The sequence below is a fragment of the Canis lupus genome, chromosome 25 (genome assembly GCF_048164855.1).
Source record: "Canis lupus baileyi chromosome 25, mCanLup2.hap1, whole genome shotgun sequence".
Lineage (NCBI taxonomy): Eukaryota > Metazoa > Chordata > Mammalia > Carnivora > Canidae > Canis > Canis lupus.
The window spans coordinates 6,606,112-6,630,977 of record NC_132862.1 but is presented as its reverse complement, the minus strand read 5'-3'; the positions used below and the strand labels follow the sequence as shown (position 1 = coordinate 6,630,977).

Below are 24,866 nucleotides of genomic sequence, written 5' to 3'. Positions count from 1 at the left end.
ATGATACCTCATTATAGTTTTGATCTACATTTCCCTGATGATGAGTGATGTTGAGCATCTTTTCTTGTGTATGTTGGCCATCTGGATGTCTTAGATAAGTGTCTGTTCATGTCTTCTGCCATTTTTAAATGGTATTATTTGTTTTTACAGGTGTGGAGTTGTTTAAGTTCTTTATAGATTTGGGACACAAATCCTTTATCAAATATGTCATTTGCAAATCTTTTTTTCTGGTTCAGTAGGATGCCTCTTAGTTTTGTAATTCATTTCCTTCACTGTGCAAAGCCTTTTTATTTTGATATAAAACCAATTGTTTACTTTTGCTTTTATTTCCCTGGCCTTAGGAGACATGTCCGGAAAAATGTTGCTACAGCCAATGTCAGAGAAATTACTGTCTGTGTTCTCTTCATTATTTTTATGGTTCCAGGTCTCACATTTAGGTCTCTCCACCAAGTTGAGTTCATTTTTGTGTATGGTGTAAAAAGTGGTCCAGTTTTGTTGTTTTCCATGTTGTGGTGCAGTTTTCCCAACAGTATTTGTTGAAGAGACTACCTTTTTCCATTAGATAATCTTTCCTGCTTTGTCTAAGATTAGCCATCCATATAATTATGGGTTTCTTTCTAGGTTTTCTATTTTGTTCCATTGATCCATGTGGCTATTTTTCTGCCAGTACCAGAGTGTTTTGATTACTATAGCTTTGTAATATAACATGAACTCTGGAATTGTGATACCTCCAGCTTTGCTTTTCTTTCTCAAGACTGCTTTGGCTAGTTGGGGTCTTTGGTGGTTCCATATAATTTTTAGGATTTTTTTGTTCTACTTCTGTGAAAAATGCTGCTGGTATTTTGATAGGGATTGCATAAAATGTGTAGATTGCTTTGGGTAGAATGGACATTTTACCGTTATTTGTTCTTCCAATCCATGAGCATGGAATGTCTTTCTATTTCTTTGTGTCATCTTCAAACTTATGGAAGTATTCTTAACCTAATGATTGAACTTTATGATTACAAGTTTGTTATGTTTTCTTTCATTGTCATCACCTTTGGAAAATAATATTTTTCTAGTACTTTTCTATTTATCCAAGCGATTTATTTATTTATTTTTATTTTATTTTTTAAAATTTTTTATTGGAGTTCAATTTGCCAACATATATATAACACCCAGTGCTCATCCCATCAAGTACCCCCCTCAGTGCTTGTCACCCAGTCACCCTAACCCCCTACCCACCTCCCTTTCTACCACCTCTTGTTCGTTTCCCAGAGTTAGGAGTCTCTCATGTTCTGTCTCCCTTTCTGATAGTTCCCACTCATTTTTTTTCCTTTCCCCTTTATTCCCTTTCACTATTTTTTATATTCCCCAAATGAATAAGAACATATAATGTTTGTCCTTCTACGATTGACTTATTTCACTCAGCATAATACCCTCCAGTTCCATCCATGTCGAAGCAAATGGTGAGTATTTGTCGTTTCTAATGGCTGAGTAATATTCCATTGTATACATATACCACATCTTCTTTATAATTCATCTTTCAATGGACATCGAAGCTCCTTCCACATTTTGGCTATTGTAGACACTGCTGCTATGAACATTGGGGTGCAGGTGTCTCGGCTTTTCACTGCATCAGCATCTTTGTGGTAAATCCCCAGTAGTACAATTGCTGGGTTGTAGGGTAGCCCTATTTTTAACTCAATACAGTGGGCTAAAATAGTTAAAATCTCATAGAAAGATATGATCAAATATCTGTAGAAGAAATCATTCCCTAATGAGTAAAAATTAGGCACTATACTATATATATTTCTGTACATGACTTTACTTAGTTTCGATCCTCACTATTATAAAACTGCGAGATAAATCCTATCATCTCCACTTGGTGCTTGATGAAATTGAGGCTGCAAAGGATCGAAACAACACAACTGAAAGAACTGTCAAGCTTCCATTTGAATCTATGCCCACCCAAAACCAAAATTGGCATGCTTTCAATTGTCCCATTTAAGAAAGTGAAATGAAAGAACAGCTTGCCAGAAGTCTGCATAAAAAGTAGAACTCTTACAACACTGTTGCTGTTGATGCGAACTTGCAATGCACATGGAAACTAAATACTCATTATACAGATAAGGGAATAAGGACACTGTCCTCTTCTCTTCCCACTGAGTGATTTTCCACTAACATGAGCCAAAATTGGTTTTTAACTAATTCACACTCAGCAAATGAATAGTGTCCTAAAGTCAAAGAAGCTTCTCCTCTGTGTTCCTTATAGTAGCTGAATCTAACAGACAGGTTAATGTTATGATTACAAGTGTGTTATGTTTCTTTCATCTTTCGTCACACGTGGAAAATAATATTTTTCGAGTACTTTTTAATTTATCCAACCAGATTTAATGTTATAAAATTTTTCACAGGATTATCTTAGAATTTCAGAAGCTTGTATTATTAGTCTATTGCTGTGTAACAAATTGCCACAAATTCAGGGACTCAAAACAAGACAAATATATTATCTTTCAATTTCCTTGGGTCAGGAGTCTGGGTATGGTTAGCTGGGTATTCTGCTCAGGGTCCCACCAAGCTGACATCAAGCTGTCAACCAAGCTGTGATTTTCATCTGAGGCTTGGGATCCTCTCCCAAGCTCACTGGTTGTTGGTAAAATCCATTTCTTTGCAGTTGTACCACTGAGGTACCTGTCTCCTTGCTGGCTGTCAGTGAGGCATTGCTGTCAGCTTCTGAAGGCTGCCCATAGGTCCTTGCCACATGGCCACCACAGGCAGTTCACAATGTCGATGTATGCTCTCTTCCAGGCCAGTTGGAATTTTACTTTTCTTTGACTTCCAGCTCCTCTCTAGTCCACTACAATGGAGTTTTTTATAAGATAAATTTTATACTTTGATTTTTTTGTGGACTAGACAGCTGTCAATCGAATTGTGCTTCTTTTAAAAGGACTCTGTCTTTTCTTCAGGCAGCTGTTAAATTGTCCCTCTTTGTCTCTCATTTTCAGGAGTTCTAACAATGTATCCATGTGTGTATTTCTTTTTATAAATAATATACATTGGGTGCACTTAGGGCCTCTTTAACCAATGCACACTGTTGTTCAGTTTTGGAAAAATCTCGGCTATTTTCTCTTCAGATACTGTATTTGCTGTACCCATTCTTTCCTTCATCTTCTTTATGATATATCTCCCACTTTACTATTCCTCTTATTAGCTCTTCCTAAATCAGCTCAAATGCAGATTGACCATTCCTGGGTCATAGCTCCCAATTTCTTCATTGCCTTTTAAGTTAGTCCTTTAGTGCCTTGAGTGGATGTTTTATTTTATTTTATTTATTTTTACTTTTTGCCCATTTATTTTTATTTATTTATTTTTGTATTTTTAAAAAATATTTTATTTATTTATTCATGAGAGAGAGAGAGAGAGAGAGGAGGCACAGACACAGGCAGAGGGAGAAGCAGGCTCCGTGCAGGGAGCCTGATGTGGGACTCGATCCCGGGTCTCCAGGATCAGGCCCTGGACCCAAGGCGGCGCTAAACCGCTGAGCCACCCGGGCTGCCCTATTTTTGTATTTTTTTTTTTTATTGGAGTTACATTTGCCAACACATAGCATAACACCCAGTGCTCATCCCATCAAGTGCCCCACTCAGAGCCCATCACCCAGTCACTCCAACCCCCCACCCACCTCCCTTTCCACCACCCCTTGTTCATTTCCCAGAGTTAGGTGTCTCTAATGTTCTGTCACCCTCACGGATATTTCCCACTCATTTTCTCTCCTTTCCCCTTTATTCCCTTTTACTAATTTTTATATTCCCCAAATGAATGAAACCATATAATGTTTGTCCTTCTCTAATTGACTTACTTCACTCCGCAGAGTACCCTCCGGATCCATCCACATTGAAACAAATGGTGGGTATTCATCACTTCTCGTCGCTGAGTAATATTCCATTGTATACATAGACCACATCTTTATCCGTTCTTCTTTCGATGGACACCGAGGCTCCTTCCACAGTTTAGCTATTGTGGACATTGCTGCTATAAACATTGGGGTGCAGGTGTCCTGCCATTTCACTGCATCTGTATCCTTGGGGTAATACCCAGTAGTGCAATTGCTGGGTCATAGGGTAGCTCTATTTTTAACGATTTGAGGAACCTCCACACAGTTTTCCAGAGTGGCTGCACCGATTCACATTCCCACCAACAGTGCAAGAGGGTTCCCCTTTCTCCACATCCTCTCCAACATTTGTTGTTTCCTGTCTTGTTAATTTTAGCCATTCTCACTGGTGTGAGGTGGTGTCTCATTGTGGTTTTGATATGTATTTCCCTGATGGCAAGTGATGCGGAGCATTTTCTCATCTTCTTGGCCATGGGGATGTCTTCTTTGGTGAAATTTCTGTTCATGTCTTTTGCCCATTTCATGATTGGATTGTTTGTTTCTTGGGTGTTGAGATTAATAAGTTCTTTCTAGACCTTGGATACTAGCCCTTTCTCTGATAATGTCATTTGCAAATATCTTCTCCCATTCCGTAGGTTGTCTTTTAGTTTTGTTGACTGTTTCTTTTGCTATGCAGAACCTTTTCATCTTGATGAAGTCCCAATGTTCATTTTTGCTTTTGTTTCCCTTGCCTTCATAGATGCATCTTGCAAGAAGTTGCTGTGGCCAAGTTCAAAAAGGGTGTTGCCTGTGTTCTCCTCTAGGATTTTGATGGAATCTTGTCTCACATTTAGCTCTTTCATCCATTTTGAGTTTATCTTTGTGTATGGTGTAAGAGAATGGTCTAGTTTCATTCTTCTGCAGGTGGATGTCCAATGTTGCCAGAACCATTTATTGAAGAGACTGTCCTTTTTCCAGTGGATAGTCTTTCCTGCTTTGTCAAATACTAGTTGACCATAGAGGGCCCATTTCTGGGTTCTCTATTCTGTTCCATTGATCTATGTGTTTGTTTTTGTGCCAGCACCACACTGTCTTGACGATCACAGCTTTGGAGTACAACTTGATATCTGGCATTGTGAGCCCCGGCTCTTGTTTTCTTTTTCAATATTTCTCTGGCTATTCAGGGTCTTCTCTGATTCCACACAAATCTTAAGATTATTTGTTCCAACACTGTGAAGAAAGTCCATGGTATTTTGGTAGGGATTATATTAAATGTGTAAATTGCCCTGGGTAGCATTGACATTTTCACAATATTAATTCTCCCAATCCATGAGCATGGCATATTTTTTCCATCTCTTTGTGTCTTCCTCATTTTCTTTCAGAAGTGTTCTGTAGTTTTTAGATTATAGATCCTTTACCTCTTTGGTTAGGTTATTCCTAGGTATCTTATGCTTTTGGGTGCAATTGTAAATGCAAATGCAAATTGTAAATGCAATTGTAAATGGGATTGACTCCTTTAATATTCTTCAGTCTCATTGTTAGTGTATAGAAATGCCACTGACTTCTGGGCATTGATTTTGTATCCTGCCACATTGCCGGATTGCTGTATGGGTTCTGGCAATCTTGGGATGGAGTCTTTTGGGTTTTCCATGTACAATATCATGTCATCTGTGAAGAGGGAGAGCCTGACTTCTTCTTTGCCAATTTGAAGCCTTTTGTTTCTTTTAGTTGTCTGATTGCTGAGGCTAGGACTTCTAGTACTATGTTGAATAAGAGCGGGGAGAGTGGACATCTTAGGGGAAAGGCTCTTGGGTTTTCCCCATTGAGAATGATATTTGCTATGGGGTTTTTGTAGATGGCTTTTAAGATGCTGAGGAATGTTCCCTCTATCCCTACACTCTGAAGAGTTTTGATCAGGAATGGATGCTGTATTTTGTCAAATGCTTTCTCTGCATCTGTTGAGAGGATCATACGGTTCTTGTTTTTTCTCTTGTTGATATGATCTATCACGTTGATTGCTTGATGAGTGTTGAACCAGCCTTGCATCCTGGGGATAAATCCCAGTTGGTCATGGTAAATAATCTTCTTAATGTATTGTTGGATCCTATTGGCTAGTATCTTGTTGAGCATTTTGGCATCTGTGTTCATCAGGAATATTGGTCTATAATTCTTTTTTGGTGCGGTCTTTGGTTTTGGAATTAAGTTGATGCTGGCCTCATAGAACGAGTTTGGAAGTATTTCATCCCTTTCCATCTTCCAGGACAGCTTTAGTAGAACAGATATTATTTCTTCTTTAAACGTTTGATAGAATTCCTCTGGGAAGCCATCTGGCCCTGGACTTTTGCGTCTTGGGAGGTTTTTGATGACTGCTTCAATTTCCTCCTTGGTTATTGGCCTGTTCAGGTTTTCTATTTCTTCTTGTTCCAGTTTTGGTAGTTTGTGGTTTTCCAGAAATGCGTCGATTTCTTCTAGATTGCCTAGTTTATTGGCATATAACTGCTAATAATATGTTTTTAAAATAGTTTTATTTCCTTGGTATTGGTTGTGATCTCTCCTTTTTCATTCGTCATTTTATTAATTAGAGTCTTTTCCCTTTTGTTTTTAGTAAGGTTGGCTAATGGTTTATCTATCTATTAATTCTTTCAAAAAAACCAACTCCTGGTTTTGTTGATCTGTTCTACAGTTCTTCTGGTCTCTATTTCATTGAATTCTGCTCAAATCTTTATTAACTCTCTTCTTCTGCTGGGTGTAGGTTTTATTTGCTGTTCTTTCTCCAGTTCCTTTAGGTGCAAAGTTAGCTTGTGTATTTGTTTTTTCCAATTTTTTGAGGGATGCTTGTATTGTGGTGTATTTTCCTCTTCAGACTGCTTTTGCTGTATCCTAAAGATTTTGAACGACTTTATCTTCATTCTCATTAGTTTCCATGAATCTTTTTAATTCTTCTCTAATTTCCTGGTTGACCCTTTCATCCTTTAGCAGGATGCTCTTTAACCTCCACGTGTTAAGAGTTTTTTCAAAATTTCTTCTTGTGATTGAGTTCAAGTTGCAAAGCACTGTAGTCTGAAAATATGCAGGGGACATTCCCAATCTTTTGGTATCAGTTGAGACCCGATTTGTGACCCAGTATGTGGTCTATTCTGAAGAATGTTCCATGTGCACCTGAGAAGAATGTGTATTCAGTTGTGTTCAGATGCAAAGTTCTGGAAATATCTGTGAAATCTATCTGGTCCAGTGTATCAGTTAAAGTTCTTACTTTGTAAATGTTGTGCTTAGAAGATCTGTCATTTGCAGAAAGTGCCATGTTGAAGTCTCCCAGTATTAGTGTATTATCTAAGTATGTCTTTACTTTGGTTATTAATTGATAGATATACTTGGCAGTTCCCACATTAGGGGCATAAATATTCATGATTGTTAGGTCTTCTTGTTGGATAGATCCTTTAAGTATGATATAGTGGCCCTCTTCATCTCTTACTACAGTCCTTGGGATAAGCTTTAATTTATCTGATATGGGGACTGCTACCCCTGCTTTCTTTTGAAGACCGTTTGAATGGTAAATGGTTCTCCAACCTTTCATTTTCAGGCTGGAGGTGTCCTTAGGTCTCAAATGAGTCTCTTGTAGACAGCAAATAGATGGGTCTTACTTTTTTATCCAGTCTGAAAGCCTGCCTCTTTTGATGGAATCATTAAGCCCATTCACTTTCAGAGTTACTATTGAAAGATACGAATTTAGTGTCATCGTAATACCTATTCAGTCCCTGTTTTTGTGGATTATTTCTTTGAGATTCCTCTTTCTCTTACAGGGTCCCCCTTAATATTTCTTGCAAAAGCTGGTTTGGCAGTCACATATTCTTTCAGTATCTGCCTATCTTGGAAGCTCTTTATCTCTCCTATTCTGAATGAGAGCCTTGCTGGAGAGAGTATTCTTGGCTGTATGTTCTTCTCATTTAGGACCCTGAATATCCTGCCAGCCCTTTCTGGCCTGCCAGGTGTCTGTGGAGAGGTCGGCTGTTAATCTAATATTTCTCCCCATAGAAGTTAGGGATCTTTTGTCTCTTGCTGCTTTAAGGATTTTCTCTTTGTCTTTGGGATTTCCAAGTTTCACTATTAAATGAGGTGTTGAACAGTTTTTATTGATTTTAAGGGGGGGGGTAATCTCTCTATCTCCTGGATCTAAATGCCTGTTTCCCTCCCCTAATTAGGGAAGTTCTCTGCTTTGATTTGTTCAGATATGCTTTCTGGTCTTCTGTCCCTCTCAGAGCCCTCTGGAACCCCAATTAAATGTAGATTTTTTCTTCTGAGGCTGTCATTTATTTCCCTTAGCTTTTCCTCATGGTATTTCCATTGTTTTTTTCTCTTTTCTCCTCAGGCTCCTTCCTTGCCATCAACTTGTCTTCTATGTCACTCACTCTTTCTTCTACCTTATTAAGCCTCATCTTTAGGACCTCCAGTTTGGATTGCATCTCATTTGATTGATTTTTAATTTTGGCTTGATTAGATCTAAATTCTACAGTCATGAAGTCTCTTGAATCCTTTATTTTTTTTTTTTCTAGAGCCACCAGTGGCTTTATAATTGTGGTTCTTAATTGGCTTTCTGACATTGAATTGTAATCCAAAATCTGCAACTCTGTGGCAGAGAGTATTGTTTCTGATTCTTTCTTTTGTGGTGAGTTCTTCTTTCTAGTCATTTTGCTCAGTGCAGAGTGGCTAAAAACTAGTTGTACTTGTTAGAAGCTCAAACTCTTCTCTCTGTAGCGTTCCAGCTGTTCTCTCTTTAAGTCTCAGGTTGAATTTGTATGTTTTCAGGATGATTTGAAAGTTATCTAGGTAAGTTGGTGGGGACAGGTGACTTGGGAACCCTACTCCTCCACCATTGTGCCCCACCCAAGTGGATGTTTTAAAATATTTGTCCAGGTTTTGTTCTTAGTGACATGTTGGTCTAAATTACATTGGTCCTTCAATATCAGAAATAGAAAACCTCTTATAATTCATTTTGTAACATCTATAGTTTTGTGCTCCTTTCATCCTTAATATTGTTTAAATATGTTTATTTTTTATCAGTCATGCCAAGACCTGTGAAATTACTACTTTCTTCTAATTCTATCAATTTAATCAAGTGTTGGTTTTTTTTTTAAAATGATTTTGTTTATTCATGAGAGACACACACACACACAGAGGCAGAGACTTAGGCAGAGGCAAAAGCTGTCTCCCCACGGGGAGCCTGATGTGGGACTTGATCCTGGGATGGGATCATTACCTGAGTCAAAGGCAGATGGTCAACCACTGAGGCACCCAGGTGCCCCTTTGAGTTTGTTTGAATCAGTATTTACATGTATTTTTATTCCTTCTGTGTTCTCTGCATAGTCTAATATCCTGTGATTAAGTTGGCAGCTTATTACTTTTTAACACATCTTTTTTCCTAATAAAAGAAAGCATTGCTCTAAGTACATCCCACAAAATTGTAATTAGTTCCAATACTAATTTTAGATTTGTAAAATATTCTAATTTGTATTGTTATCAATTCTGTTGTTGAAAGCCCGACATGAGGTATCAGGTAAAAGAAACTGAGGTAAATAGGCTCTTAGTGGGAAGTTTTGTTTTGGGCATTAGACTATGTTTAATGTTTGCTATAGCTGTGGTATCAGAGGTTCAAATTCTTTCATATCCTGCTTTTGTCTCCTTTGCTGTTTGTGTGTGTGTGTGTGTTTTGGTTTCCCTAGAGACTCCTTCTTAAATCATGCCTGAGCATTGCAGGTCTTTTAGCTGTGATCTTTGAAACTCTCCACCATATTGATGTAGTGGTTAGGTAAAGGGGAGTAGAAGCATTGCATAGTCCCATCATTAGGTGAGTCTCCTAGTTCGGCTGTGTCCATGGGCTGTAACATTCACAGGTCCTTCTCAGTGTTGTGTTGTTGTGGTGGTGGTTATTTATTTATTAATTTATTTTATCCTTCCCTAGATTTGTTAAGTTCTCATAAGATAGTTTTCCCTAAGGCCAGACAGTGCTCTCTGGGCTTCTTTCTAAATGTTCACTTGTCCCTTCTCCCTACTGATCACAAAAGGATTTTTTCCTAATCTTCATCATGAGAATCTGGTGAGGCTGCTGGAAGTAAAATGCATGAAACTATGAGGGTTCCACGGAGGGCAGGCCCTTCGGAGTTTTTATCTCTGAAGTTAGCCCATTCCCAGTCTCCAATAAGTAGTCGATTCCCCTCTAAGTATTCTGGCCAGTATCCAGTTACTGTTTCTACTCCCAGAAAGCTGTCATTTTCTGTGTTCACCTGTCTCCCAGTTTTTGGGGTGGTGCTTTCCCCTGTGCCTTTAATTCTCTGATAGATCTAAGAAGCGTTGTTGACGTTACCTTGGTTTACCCTTGGTTTTTGGTGATGGTGGAAGTGACAATGTCCAAGCTCTTTACTCTTTCCATGTTGGACCAGACTTCTTTTCCTTCTTTGGTAAGTGGGATAATTAGAATTCTGTTTCTTAATTTCCAACCATATGGGTTTCCTTCTAGTTAACTTTTTGATATTGATTTCCAACTTAAGTGCCTTATCATCAGAGAGCTTGGTCTGTGTAACTTCATATCACTGACATGATTTGAGATTTGCGCTGTGGACTAGTATGTGTTCTATTTTGAGATATTTTCAATTTGTGTTTGGTAATATGTGCCTGCTACCTTTACTAGGTTACTGGGCTGGGGGGAAATGGTTGATATACTTAAATAGGAATAATAAGGTGCTTACAAGGATGTGGGAGGGTTAAGAGGAATCAAAAAGGGATGGTGAAACATCCTGGCCTCTCAAGAGAAAGGAGCAGATAACACCTTATTGGGCCAGGGAAGGGAGCTGTAGGAGAAGGCCACCTGACAGTAACCCTGGGACATCAGGGAAGGACCAGGTCAATAAACATCCTCAAATATTCTTCTCCTGCCTTCCTCTATCCTACTAAGTAACTCTTGGTTGAGGCCACCTAGGTTGTAGAAGGCAACCAATGAGGCAACCAACAAAGTCTGTCTTCCAGATACAGACCAGAGGGAAAAGTGTGTATTTAGTTCTAGAGGGGCAAAAGAAAATATGTAGCATACATAAAAGGTAGAGTGAATCCTTTATTTGAGTGGATCATATGGGTGGGGAAATAATAAGTATTGGCAAAAGAAGGAGGCTGTTAAAGTGAATGAGAAAAATGTTGACATTCTAGGAAGTCTTCCCATAAGTATCCCCACATGGTTTTCACGGGCTGCACTAAATGGCAATTGCAGGTGTCCCACTGCAAATAGCAAAGGTGAAGAATGGCAGGATTTAGTTAGGTAGGGATGTGAGATTGATGGGAATGTGGGAAAGATGGCTGCTGGGTGGATGAAGATGGAGCTGAAGTAACAGAGGAAAAGGACAGAGTTTAAGTAAGAATCCATACTAGTGGTAGGCCAAAGGGCATGGTCAGGTAGGAAAAGTCTTATAACTTGAGAAAACTTTATTTTGTAATTTTTTAAAAGATTTTATTTATTTATGAGAGAGAGACAGAGAAAGAGAGAGACAGTAAGAGAGAGGCAGAGACACAGAAAGAGGGAGAAGCAGGCTCCATGCAAGATGCCCGATGTGGGTAGCCCGGGTCTCCAGGATCAGGCCCTGGGCTGAAAGCAGTGCTAAACTGCTGAGCCACCCGGGCTGCCCTTGAGAAAACTTTAGGAGTAGTTGTAGGCTGAGACAGAGACAAACACAGAAGTTTTTGTTTTTGTTTTTGTTTTTTTGAAAATTTTAATTTAGTGGTTCATCACTTACATGTAACACTCAGTGCTCAACATAGCAAGTGCCCTCCTTAAAACCCATCACCCATTTAGAACATCTGCCACCTCCCTCCCTCCATCATCGCTCCTTTTTTGCTCTCTATCATTAAGAATCTCTTATGATTTCTTTCCTTTTCTCTCTTTTTACCCCCTTCTCATGTGTTCATCTGTTTGGTTTCTTAAATTCCATGAGTGAATTCATTTGGTCTTTTTTCTGTGATTGACCTATTTCACTTAAGATAAGACTCTCTGCCTCATCCATGTCATTGCAAATGGCAAGATATCATTTTTCGATGGCTGAGTAAACATCCATTGTATATATAGACCACATCCTCATTATCCAGTCATAAGTTGATGGACCTTTGGGTGATAGTTTGGCTATTGCTGATAATGCTGCTACAAATATTGGGGTTCATTTGCCCTTCAGATCTGTATTTTTGTATCCTTTGGTAAATCCCAATAGTACAGTTACTGGAATATTGGGTAGTTCTATTTTTAACTTTCTGAGGTGCCCCATACTGTTTTCTGGAGTGGGTACAACAGTTTGCATTCCCACCAACAGTGCAAGAGGGTTCCCCTTTTCCTGCATCCTTGCCAACACCTATTGCTTCCTGTGTTGTTCATTTAAGGCTTTCTGACAGGTGTGAGGTGCTATCTCATCATGCTTTTGATCTGTATTTCCCTGATGATGAGTGATGTTGAGTATCTTTTCATGGGTCTGTTAGCCGTTTCTGTGTCTTCTTTGGAAAAATGTCTATTCTGTCTTCTGCGCATTTAAAATTTTTTAAATTAATTTATTTTTATTTGAGATAGGAAGAGAGAGATCACGAGCACGATCAGGAAGAGCAGAGGCAGAGGAAGTGAGATTCCCAAGCTGACTCTGAGCTGAGTGGGAGCCTAATGTGGGGATCATTACCACCCTGAGATCACGACCTGAGCTGAAACCAAGAGTCTGAGGCTTAACCAGCTGTGCCACCCAGGCACCCCTACCTATTTTTTAATTGGACTATTCATTTTCAGGTTGTAATGTTGGATAAGTAACCAGGGTTACTGAACCTCAGCACTAATGATTTCTTGGACTGCATAACCCCTTGTGATGGCTGTTCTGAGTATTATAGGATGTTCAGTAGCATCCCTGGCCTCTACCTACTAGGTGCCAGTAGCACACCCTCTTCCTTTTGTGAAAAATAAAAGTCTATTCAGGTATGGCAAAATACCTCCTGGGCGAGAGAATCATCCCTGCTGAGAACCCCTGCTGTAGATATAGGTAATTGACTAGCGGAAGGGGAGAAAGAAGAGATGTGAGCAGAGTCTTAGGAAATGTAGTGTATTATAAATAAAGCAAGACATAGGAAGGAATCTTCATGAAGAAAAGAGAAACATTTAAACTGCACAATAGGCATCCAGCCCATGACAAAGTTTTCCAGTGGAAGCAAACAAATGCACAAAGAGTTAAAGTGCTCATTTTATATTCTATTTATAAAACACAGATGTCACTGGAAGGTTCTCTGACCCTAGCAGTTTTTAGTCTATAACTCTCACTCTCAGTTTACAGTCTGGGGAAGTAGGTACTGTCCTTAGCCTTCTTGCTTGCTCCTTTTTTTCCCTCATAGTTAGGAATTCCTTTATTCCTTACCAAACAATCTAATAACAAATGTAGATAATAGTAGCTTTTATCTTTACATACAAGTTGTCATTTTTGGATACATCTTTCTGCAGAACTCTGCCACATTCATACCTTGTCCTTTTGAGAGGGTAAAATTTTACATTAGCCTTATTCAAAGAACATGGCAAGTATAACAGACCAAAACTGCCCCCTCGCCATGGAGTCTAGGGCAGGAGAGGAGAGTTTTTCCATATACAAGCACATTTAAACTTCTTCCAAATACAAAAACATCTGTGTTGTTGCTTTAGAGATAACTTTATGAATCGTAAGGTCTTAACTGTACAATTCAGGTGAAGTGTCAGCAAGTGTTTTAAGTAAATCCCAATAGCTTGAAATTCAAGTCCAAACTAGATATTTAATGTGTTTTTTTAAATTGCAAATTTGATGTCTTTAACCTGAGGTATAGAGTTGTCTTCTAGAATCTTTGCAAAGGCATAGGGACGTCAGCACCAGTGACACAAACTGGAGGAGCATCCAGGAAATTGAATGCAGGGCCTTCCATGATCCTGCCACAAATTTCAGCTCTTACTCCAAACTGTGGCCAGCCTCCTTCCACAGTTATGAGATGATTGGTCTTCATGACACTGGCTTCTTTTGTTTCAATGTCCATCGGTCTGATAGTTCGCGTATTTATCACCTCACATTCAATACCCTCTTTGGATAGCACTGTTGCAGCTTCTAAGCAGTGGCCCACAGGTTTTGAATGGGCAACTATGGTTATGTGTGTCCCTTGCCTTTCTATTTTGGCTTTTCCAATGGGAATCAGAAGATGTTTTGACTGAGCTTCTGAGTGAAATTCAAAAGGAACTCCATACATTAGTTCATCCTATAGCACCACCACTGGATTATTATCCTGAATGGCTGATTTAATAAGTCCTTTTGCATTCTTTGAATTCCAGGAGCTGACCACATTTAAGCCTGGGCAGTACCCATACTGGGCAGCAAAGCACTGTGAGTGTTGGGCAGCCATGCCTGCTGAGGTGTCATTGGGCCCCCTGAAGACTATAGGCATAGGTGGAAGGCCCTCCAACATGTAGTAAGTAGGTCTTGGCAGCTGAATTTATAACCTGGTCAATAGCTTACATAGAGAAATTGAAGGTCATAAATTCACAGATGGGCCTCAACCCACCCATAGCTGTACCCACGGCATTTCCAGCAAAGCCCCTCTCATATATGGGAATATCTATGATTCTCTTATTGCCATATATCTTCCACAGGCCTTGACTAACCTTATATGTGCCATCATACTGGGCAACTTCTTCCCCAAGTAGAAATACCTTCTCATCTCTTTCCAGCTCCTCATCCATACTTTGGTTTATAGCCTCACAGACTGTCACCTGCAGCACCACAGGCGCTATCCAGTGGAAGTGCCTCCTCAGCAGCCCAGACACCTTTTCAAGGGGTCTCTGCATCAGACAGACACTGCCACCATCTTGACCGTGTCCTCTGGCAACCCCTGCTCTTGCTTCTGTCCTTGCACCTTCCCATTAATAATTCACATGTATTTGGCATAGAGGCCCTCCTCTTACCTCCTTTGAGGAGGAATCCAAACCTACACAGTAGTGCTTATTTTTTTCTGGGAACTTCTTGGATAGTTTTGATGCCACCATATAGGTATAATATTGTATACCTCTTAGCATTTTTCTCCCACTGACTGCTTTTTCCCTAACTTCTATATCCCTCTGTTTCCCTCCTGGTTCTCAATATGCTCTTTTCTCAAAGATGGAGCTCATGCTAATTGCATTTGTTTTAGAAGTAAATGCCCAAAGACTGTACTGGTACTCTTCTTATTACCATCCTGGAGAAGGCTACAACATTTCTGCCAGTTTTGTAATAATCTTTTCCAATTCATTACACTTGCCACTCCATCACGAACATGTATCATTAAGAGAATTTGAAAGGATAAATCTACATGGGAAGTAATATCATACAGATGAACATTATACATCAACGGGATCTTCTGGTTTGATGCTAGTAGGAAGAAAATGATGAAACTCTTTCCTGGAGCCTTTCAGGATTGGAGAGTTGCCCAGTTGTCAGGGATAGGGGAAGGAACTTCTCTTCCTAAAGGTATCCTACTAGACAGACTCATCCTGGGCCAGGCTGATCCTCCCAAGGGCCCTCACCATGGCTCCCAACATTTCTTTGTTTCGAAAACTATAGATGATGGGGTTGCACATGGGGGTGATGATGGTGTAGAGGAGGGAGAAAGGCTTGTCTTTGTCAGGGCCATGTGTGCTGCGAGGGTTCATGTAAGAGAACATGGCAGAGGTATACAGAAGGAGAACCACAGTCAGATGGGAGGCACAAGTAGAGAAGGTCTTCCCTCGACCTGAGGAGGAGGCTCTGCCAAGGATGGAGGCCAGGATGCGGGCATAGGAGATGACAATGAGCACCATGGGGCTGAGCAGCACCAAAATGGCATCGACAAAGATCATCCTCAGACTAAACCGGGTGTCTCCACAAGACAGGGCAATCACTATGGGGGCCTCACAGAAGAAGTTCTCTATGTGGTTGTCTCTACAGAAGGGATTCCGGAATGACATATACTCAAGAAAGATGCCATTGATCAGCCCAAAGAGCCAGGCAGTACTCACTAGCTTCACACAGACCTGCCGGCTCATGATCTGGGCATAGCTGAGTGGGTGGCAGATAGCAACATAACGGTCATAGGCCATAAAAGCCAAGAGGATGCACTCAGCCACACCCACACAGAAGACCAAGTACATCTGGGTCAAGCAAGAGACAAAAGAGACAATGTGGTTCTTGACCACCAAGTGGATCAGCATCTGCGGGATAGTGGTGGTGATGAAGCAGACATCCAGGAAGGACAGGTGGCCAAGGAAGAAGTACATGGGGCTGTTGAGCCTGGGGTCTGTCCAGGTGATGAAGATGATGAGGCCATTCATGGCCATGGCAAGGCTGTAGAGGGCTAGGAAGAGAGCAAAGAGTAATGCCCGAGTGGAAGAGGAGCTCTGCTCAAAGCCCACGAGGATGAACTCTGTTACTGTGCTGCCATTCCTTAGGTCCACTGTCTTGGACCTGCTTGAGGAGGGAGGACAGGAAAGCACAGGTGAGATAGTTTGTAGGGAATGTAAGGTACTCACTTGAGCCCAGAGACCCAGCTATAAAAGAATAATGAGTGGTGGTAAATGTTTTAGAACTTTAGGAATACATGTAATTGGAAATGTTGTGGGGCAGTGAGGATACCAGGGTCACCACAGGCGGCATACATGGAATTGTAACATCAAAACTGAGGAAGCGATAGTTACACTTTATTCTGATTTGGGCAGGCCTTAAATGAAGTACCACATCTGCCCCCGGGCTGTAAACACTGAAGGATTAGCCACTCTCCAAAATGTGTTCAGAGGTGCAAAGCTAAGATGGTTGGACCTGGTACTCATGGCAAATGAGGAAAGTTTAAGAAAGTTTAAGAAAGTGAGGAATGGAGTATTTGAGGGAACAGCATGCTGGCTGTTAGCTTATAGAAGATCATATTTGGGAGATGTTTACAGATGTATTTTCCTAGAAGAGAAAAAGTGCTCAGCCTTACTGTATGTATTTGAAATGATGAATGGGTTGAAGTTTCAGAGGAAACAATAACATTCTCCCCTTCAGCATTGCCCCTTAGGTGAGAATGATTTGCAAATCTCTGGAAACATCCATGCTTACCCCTTAGCTGAGAATGATTTGCAAATCTCTGGAAAGAGAGTCATCCACTCTCTTTCCAGACTCTCTCTCCCAGTGGTTGTTGCTGCTGCATCCACCACCCATGCTGTGCATGCGGGAGATGGGGCCTAGTTCTGAGCTCTTGCATGCTTTCCTAATGAGAGGCAGTTTCCTACAGAGGTTGGAATACAGGGCTATGCACCGTTGGGTGCAAAGGATGCAACCATTGCTCTGAGACAAGGGAAGGTATGAGTGGGACACAAATACAGCATTTCTGGAATGGACCTTCACAAAACTGATCTGTCTGTTTGCTTCCAGGATAAGTCTTGTTCTTTTCCCATCATCAGAGAATGAGTGTTCAGAATTCTCATGTTCTTTTCTCATTATTGCAACTTTTAGGAAGTCATCATGTTCATGTTTAATCTCTCTTGCACTTTTCAACTTGTCTCTGAGTTAGGATACCAGAGAGATCCCTTCCACTCTCAGATTCTTATAGATGGTTAGTATATTCCTTCTTAGCCTTCGGTTCTGCCAACCACTCTTCTTCATTTTCTTTTCTCTCAGGCCTTTTCCCACACGTTCTTACTCTACCCGTATGTTAGTCTTTCCCCCTCCTTTTTGCACTTCCACTTCTCACTGTTTTCTTCTCCCTCTCCCTTTCTCATATTTGGTGTAGGTGTCTGCCATACAGTGACCTCTGGTTGGACTCCCCTTCCTTCTCTGTCTCTTTAAATATCTCATGTTGTCTATCTTAATTTTAGAACAGACCTACCCCATTACTGCCACTCTTTTCTGCTTTGGATTCCCTCTAGGTGATTCCTGATATGTCAAGGCAGTAGGCAGTTCCCATCATCCGTACTTTGGGATGTTCCCTTAGAACTTGTCCCTAGAACTCCTCTTCAGGGCTGAGAGAGGACAGGAAGGGTCTTAGGGCAATGTTTAACCCGAAAAGTGGCTTGGGATCCTGGGACCAATGGACATGTTGTGGCTGAGGTCAGAGTCTGGGCAAGGGAAAGCAGTGAGCTATGCTCCAGACAAGCCTGGGACCTGTCCAAGAAGACACTGAAGCTCAACCTAAGAAGGCCCGAGGATCTATAGTAGTATATAAATGCTTATCGTGGTTGATTGTACCAGAAAGAATACCTGGTGATAAGTGGCATCTAGAACCCTGGTAAATACCGGGGTTAATCAGCCAAGCATTTGTATAAATAAATAGGACAAGGACTTGAAAATCACATCCTACCTCATTCTGTGGGTTGGCTGGTGATGATGTTTATCACTGAATCACTGCAGCAAATAATAGAGAAAATCTCATGGTGTCTGAAGAAAAACTGGTCCACGGAGGATGGTCTGATCTGCTGGTCCACTCTGGAAGGTAGTTGTGGTGGTACCACGTCAGTCCTTTGACATTCATAATGTAGATGATGAATGTTCACTTAAAAATCCCTCTACGTTGCATATGTACTGCACTTTAACTGTCACATATTCCACTTATTAATAAACATAGTTGCTCCCACTGTTCATACTGTATGTTTTTACCTTCTCAGTACCTTTAGTTCTATCCCAGTGCTGAGTTTTAGCAACTTGACTTGAAAAATCACATGCTCTCTTAATTGTTACTTGAGGAATCACCAGCAAGAAAATAACAAAAAATCATATTCCTTTAGCTATAGACAATCCCTTATTATTATAAAACATAAAAACTTATTCTTGTAGTTTTTTCCAAAACAGAATTTTCTGAAACTAGAAATCAGAAATTGTTGATAAGTGGTCTAAAACTAATGGTGAATCTCTAAAATATCATTTTGTTGGTGGTCTTAATAATGGCCGTAGTAATATGTAAATTGGTGTCTCTCTACTTTTAGAAAGATTTGTGAGATTTCGCTGATAAACCAGAAGACGATTATGGGATTTCTTCTGCCAAGGGTATAGATATAAGATAAATAACCACCCATAACCTTTGGGTTTCTTGTTTAAAGAGTCTAGGGTGTGTAATCTCATTTAAATTCATACTAGTTTATTAAATATTTCACACATGCCATGAGTTTTTATTGTAATTTAATTATTTTATCTAATCTAATCAAAGAACCTCTGGTAAGTTATGTTGGCAATGCAGTTGAGCAGAGTTCGGCAAGGAGAGAGGAACAGGGAGGAAGTTTTCAGCTGTGGGTCCAGATTGGCTTCAGAATGATTACACATACTGTTCTGATTCCTTTTAGAACTACTTGCAAGCAAGATACAACTTTACAAAAATTCCAAGAGCCTTTCTGCAGAGCAGTGATTTGTGTTGGAGGAGCAACCAATAGGATGGTGGACGTAGGACTATTTATGTGTCTTACCCCTTATGGTTAATCATAGACTTAATGGGGTAAGAATACAATGCTAGATACTGTTAGGGGTGGGTAGGGAAGGAATAAGTTCTTCCATATTCCCGATGTTTCCTTTCACATGGCTGAAACTGTGATAACATAACATGCTTGACCTTATTCTTCGTCATTCACATCCTCCCATGGGGAGTGGAGTGGCTTACTGAATTCGTGATTCGAGAAGGAGAAACCAAGCACGAGTTTTCTGTCCCTTTCTTGAGGTCACTTTACCCTTGGGAGTGAGTGGCCTTCTCCAGAGCAGACTCTACCCCTGGTTAGGGAGACTTTGTGGTTGTACAGTCGTGTCAGTTACAGGGGAATAGGTTTGTCTGTTTCATTCTCTGCTTCTGGATTAGGAAACCCAATGTCTGCTTTGTTAAAATAAAGGTGCTGTTTTAGCCTCCACCTGCAACCTGTCTCATTGCTCAGATGATTCAGAACCAGGTGGGAAGAGCAGTGTTATTTGCTGGACCCCTCAAAATCCCTAATGGTATTAGCAGTAGCATAATCACATATATGGAAATAAAATTCAAAGAAAGACGTGATAGAGCTTTGGTTAAAATGACAAGAAACCATGAGTCACAATGATGTCTGAGATGATCCTGAGAGGGAAAGTTCTGATGTTACACATATGCTGAATGCTCAAAGCACAACGCTGGTGAGTTAAGGGAGAGAAAAGTATATTACACGATCATAGGAATACAAAGAACAAAGTCTGCTATTGTAAAATAGACTGGTGGGAAAATGTCTCATTAAAATGTTAAGATTCTGATTCTTGTTATAACTACTGAGGAGGAGCAGGACACTATTGAATACTTTTGACAGTTAGCCACAATGTTCCTGTTGTTTCCTAAAATGCTGTGACCACAGGAATGATAATATAACACAGCACCGTACTGGAGAGTATGCCTGCCTTAAGAATGTGTTGATTCACCCTATTTGCAAATAAGCTTATCAGCATTCTTTTTCTATTTTTTATTATTTTTTTAGATGATCTAAAATCTACTAAAATCTAATTTTTTAAAATTGGAGTTCAGTTTGCAAACATATAGTATATTACCCAGTGCTTGTCTCGTCAAGTGCCCCCTCAATGCCTGTCAGCTTATCATCATTCTTAAAATCACACATATATATTTTTTTGAAAAATTATGTATATATTTAGAAAGCTTCAGCCCCTGTGAGGCTTGGTTATCTTCTTGCAGGTAGATAAATAAACGTATAAATAAAAAGTGTAAATATATACAATGTGGCTCTAGTAATTTCAAATCTAACAAAGCTTGAAATCTGGTTTCTCTAAGCCCTTCTTTTTTGGATGAAATTCATACTTTCATGACCTTAAAACCAAAAATCATTATTTTTTCTGAGCAGAAAAACTTTGTGGTGGATATATATATATATTCTGAAGTTCAAGGAGCCCCAGGAGTGAGAAGACATGATTCAGGGTGTCCATGCATCTCAGAGATGTTGTGCCAAAACATGTGTGTGCATGACAGCATTTTTTTTGGAGAGCTCATAGGCTAATCAACTTCTCAACAGCAACTGGAACCCACAGAGGGTAAGAATCTTGTCATCTAGATATTTGAAGTCACTAAGACTTCTCTTCTTTAGACTGAAAGTGAAAGTTTTCTGTCATCTTGCTACATTGCTTATTTCCTCAAAAGTGTCTCCAAGGAGAGTGGCTGAGACATGGTTGAGCACTCAACTCTACCACTAGTAGCCACTTAATATATTATCACTAAGAGGTCTCAAAAAAAAGTCCACACAAACATTTTATTACTTGCTTGAGTTTTGGCTTCCAGCCCTTATGTTGGAGGGCTCCTAGCTCCTGCTGGGGTTGACCACATGGTAATTCCCCCCCCCCCCCCCCCGTGGGTCACTTAGTGTCCTAGGGCCTAAAATGCTAAAAGGAAGTGAAAATCCTCCTGTTGCTATCCCCCACACCTATAGTCCAATCTTGACCTCATAATTAAAAGGAGAATTAACAGACCTAAAAATATACAGAAAAGGGTTGGGGTGGGTAGGAGGGTACAAGAAGATACCTAATTAAATAGCATATTTATGATATAAGTTCAGAAAATGACATTCTAAATTACCACGGAAGCGGTACTTCTGGCCCTGTGAACCACCAGATATTACCTAGAGAGAATGCCAATATTTTTATATTGGGAGAGGAAGGAGGAGGTGGCAGATATATATATATAAAAAAAAGGAGCTTCAGTGCAGTTGAGGTAGTTTGCTGAGGGAAAACCTCTATGGTGATCAGTGGTTTTGTTTCATTCAAGTTTAGGACAAGCAGAAATGGTAGTTAGAGGAATTTTCTGTCCCACAGGGCTTTTAAACAATGATACAAGTGCCTCAGGGGTGTAGTTTCCTGCTCTGTAGGTTTTTGAGACTATTTCAATGAAAGTTCCAGTATGTCAGGTCTGGTTTAGACTTGGTCCAGTACAAAGACAAAGGATAGAAACCAGCCTGCATAGTTATCAGTGTCCCCAGGAGGATCCATGGTTCCTCCTCCTAAACTCCTTTCTTATTTAATGGTATTATTTGAACTCTTAGTAACCTAAATCAAAAACCACAAAGTCACCTTCCACTCTCCTCTTTCTAACCTCCATAATATATTAAGTCCCAATAATATTCAATTTTCCCTACTCTCCTACAGACACCCTGAATTCCAGCCACAGCTCACATTCCCCCACAAACACCATAGTTTCTTGACCTCCAGGTCTCTGTGTAAACTAGTCCCTCTTTCTGGAATAGACTCTTCACACATTTTCTCTATTTGACAAAACCCTGCTTTTACAAGACCAAATAAAAAGTGTTAACTCAAGGGGGTTCTTTGAAAATTGAGTGAAGATTTCTATTGCTTCTCAAGACTGAGAGCTAAGAGCCAGGCTGAAAAATCTCCTAATAAAATAAGATTAGATCAACAGGCATCCCTCAGGAAGAAGGCAATGGCATCCACCCTCCTGATTCCAGCTTAGACAAGGTAAGGTTCACTGTAAAGGGGGTAATCAATTTCTAACTAACAGGGACAATGATGATTTAGAAATCAGATTTGAAAAAGCAAAAGGAGGCCTATTAATCTTTCAAAATTATAGACATGATGAAAACCTCTAGAAAGAAATGAGGGTGAACCCTGGATTTGGCCTTGCTAAAAGGAACGGCAACCAGGATCTATAGAGCTCTTTGTTAGTGAGACATCCACAACCAGAGATCAGGAAGATGCACAACTTAGAGTTGTTTGGAAGATTTTGCCACCTATCTGCGGAGGGAGAGAACCAAGTAGTTGTATCTAGCTAGGTGGGGTCTCACATCAGAAATATTGGAGACAGTAAACTACAGTGAGCCTGTTCACCAGGAGCAAAAAGTGAAATTAGAAAGACCTCGTAAGTGAGAACCATTGTCTGCCGGGCCTTACTCTGCATCCTACTGCATCAGCTCCATCATTAGAAAGATTGACACAGGCTTCGCGGTCGCCGCCCCCTTCCACACGGTCACGCTGGGCTAGTACCCGCGCCTGGAACCCGGCCGCAGCCTCGCCGCGCCTGCCGCCCGCCGCCCGCCAGCGCCTCTGGATCATGGACCCCCGCAAAGTGAGCGAGCTTCGGGCCTTCGTGAAAATGTGTAAGCAGGATCCGAGCGTTCTGCACACCGAGGAAATGCGTTTCCTGCGGGAGTGGGTGGAGAGCATGGGGGGTAAAATACCACCTGCTACTCATAAAACTAAATCAGAAGACAATGTCAAGGAAGAAAAAACAGATAGTAAGAAGGCGGAGGAAAACATAAAGACAGACGAACCATCAAGTGAGGAAAGTGATCTAGAAATTGACAATGAAGGTGTAATTGAACCAGATACTGATGCCCCTCAAGAAATGGGAGATGAAAATGTAGAGATAACCGAGGAAATGATGGATCAGGCAAATGATAAAAAAGTGTCTGCCATTGATGCCCTAAATGATGGTGAACTACAGAAAGCCATTGACTTGTTCACAGATGCCATCAAACTAAATCCTCGCTTAGCCATTTTGTATGCCAAAAGAGCCAGTGTCTTCATCAAATTACAGAAGCCAAATGCTGCCATTCGAGACTGTGACAGAGCTATCGAAATAAATCCTGATTCAGCGCAGCCTTACAAGTGGCGAGGGAAAGCACACAGACTTCTGGGTCATTGGGAAGAAGCAGCACATGATCTTGCCCTTGCTTGTAAACTGGATTATGATGAAGATGCTAGTGCAATGCTGAAAGAAGTTCAACCCAGGGCCCAGAAAATTGCTTAACATCGGAGGAAGTATGAACGAAAACGTGAAGAGCAAGAGATCAGAGAAAGAATAGAAAGGGTTAAGAAGGCTCGGGAAGAACATGAAAGAGCCCAGAGGGAGGAAGAAGCCAGACAACAATCAGGAGCTCAGTATGGCTCTTTCCCAGGTGGCTTTCCAGGGGGAATGCCTAGTAATTTTCCTGGAGGAATGCCTGGAATGGCAGGGGGGATGCCTGGAATGGCAGGAATGCCTGGGCTCAATGAAATTCTTAGTGACCCAGAGGTTCTTGCAGCCATGCAGGATCCAGAAGTTATGGTGGCCTTCCAGGATGTAGCCCAGAACCCAGCAAATATGTCAAAATATCAGAGCAACCCAAAGGTTATGAAACTCATCAGTAAATTGTCAGCCAAATTTGGAGGTCAAGTATAATGCCCTTCTGACAAAGCCCTTGCTGAAAGAAAAGCAACTTCGATCACCTAATGGATGTCGCAATAATACAAACCAGTGTACCTCTGACCTTCTCAAGAAGAAAGCTGGGGTGCTGTGAAGAGAATCCCTACCCCTCTGCCCCACATGCAACTGAAACATTCTACAGTGGTTTGTCATTAGGGTATTCATTCAGATAATGTTTTCCTACTAGGAATTACAAACTTTAAACACTTTTTAAACCTTAAAAATATTTAAAAACATTAAAAAAAAAAAAAGAAAGATTGAAACAAATCCTTACATGGCCAGAAAGATATCCTTGGTTTTCCTTCTGAATTTACACATTATTCAGAATGCTGTGTAATTGTGGCAGTTTTGAAGATTTTCAGATTTGAGAGGTAACTTTGGAATGCCATGATTTTCACTAACACATGTGTATGAACTTCGAGGAATTTAGGAATAAAATTAGAAGGCAACGGGTAACAGATTTTTGCCATGGAAGACCTAACAAAGTTGTACAGACCAAAGCATATGGATGCATGGTTGAGAAGGCATGTGGAAGACAGATGTAAATGATTTCTAAGGAAGGACAACCAATCATCACTGAGAGTCCCTGGAAGCTTCTTCTGCTGGCAACTCTGTTACAACTTAGCAACCCATGTCAATGTCTTACAAACTCACTGCAGAAGTGTTTCTATAGACCTACCATTTCCCCTGTTATCTATTTTAAGTCCATTCCAATATCTCTTTTTCTTAAGTGAGATGGACACTGAGTAGTCTCTTTGCTCCTCACTGGGTATGGTCATAACTGGCCCACAACAGAGATTTAGCCCATTGAGGTAAATTG

The 24,866-nt window shown here is 40.5% G+C and overlaps 1 protein-coding gene, 1 long non-coding RNA gene and 2 pseudogenes across 2 annotated transcripts in view; 1 reads left to right on the top strand and 3 right to left on the bottom strand.

Moving 5' to 3' along the window:
• The window catches only part of LOC140617185 (uncharacterized), a 62,093-nt gene that overhangs the window by 13,148 nt on the left and 24,079 nt on the right, over positions 1-24,866 (bottom strand). The window contains exon 2 of the long non-coding RNA XR_012017396.1: positions 18,212-18,336. This is a non-coding gene — a long non-coding RNA (uncharacterized lncRNA). The remainder of the gene's footprint in view (positions 1-18,211; positions 18,337-24,866) is intronic.
• On the bottom strand, positions 13,647-14,910 carry LOC140617181 (pyruvate dehydrogenase E1 component subunit beta, mitochondrial pseudogene; annotated as a pseudogene).
• Positions 15,081-16,437, bottom strand: LOC140617182 (olfactory receptor 10AD1-like). Its single transcript, XM_072798152.1, has one exon. The coding sequence runs from the start codon at positions 16,212-16,214 to the stop codon at positions 15,378-15,380; it is 837 nt and encodes a 278-aa protein (XP_072654253.1). The 5' UTR covers positions 16,215-16,437; the 3' UTR covers positions 15,081-15,377.
• LOC140617180 (hsc70-interacting protein pseudogene) lies at positions 22,805-24,295 on the top strand (annotated as a pseudogene).

Bases quoted from the DNA above. Each gene is read 5' to 3' on its own strand.
- LOC140617182 (XM_072798152.1), bottom strand. From the start codon at position 16,214: ATGGCCATGAATGGCCTCATCATCTTCATCACCTGGACAGACCCCAGG.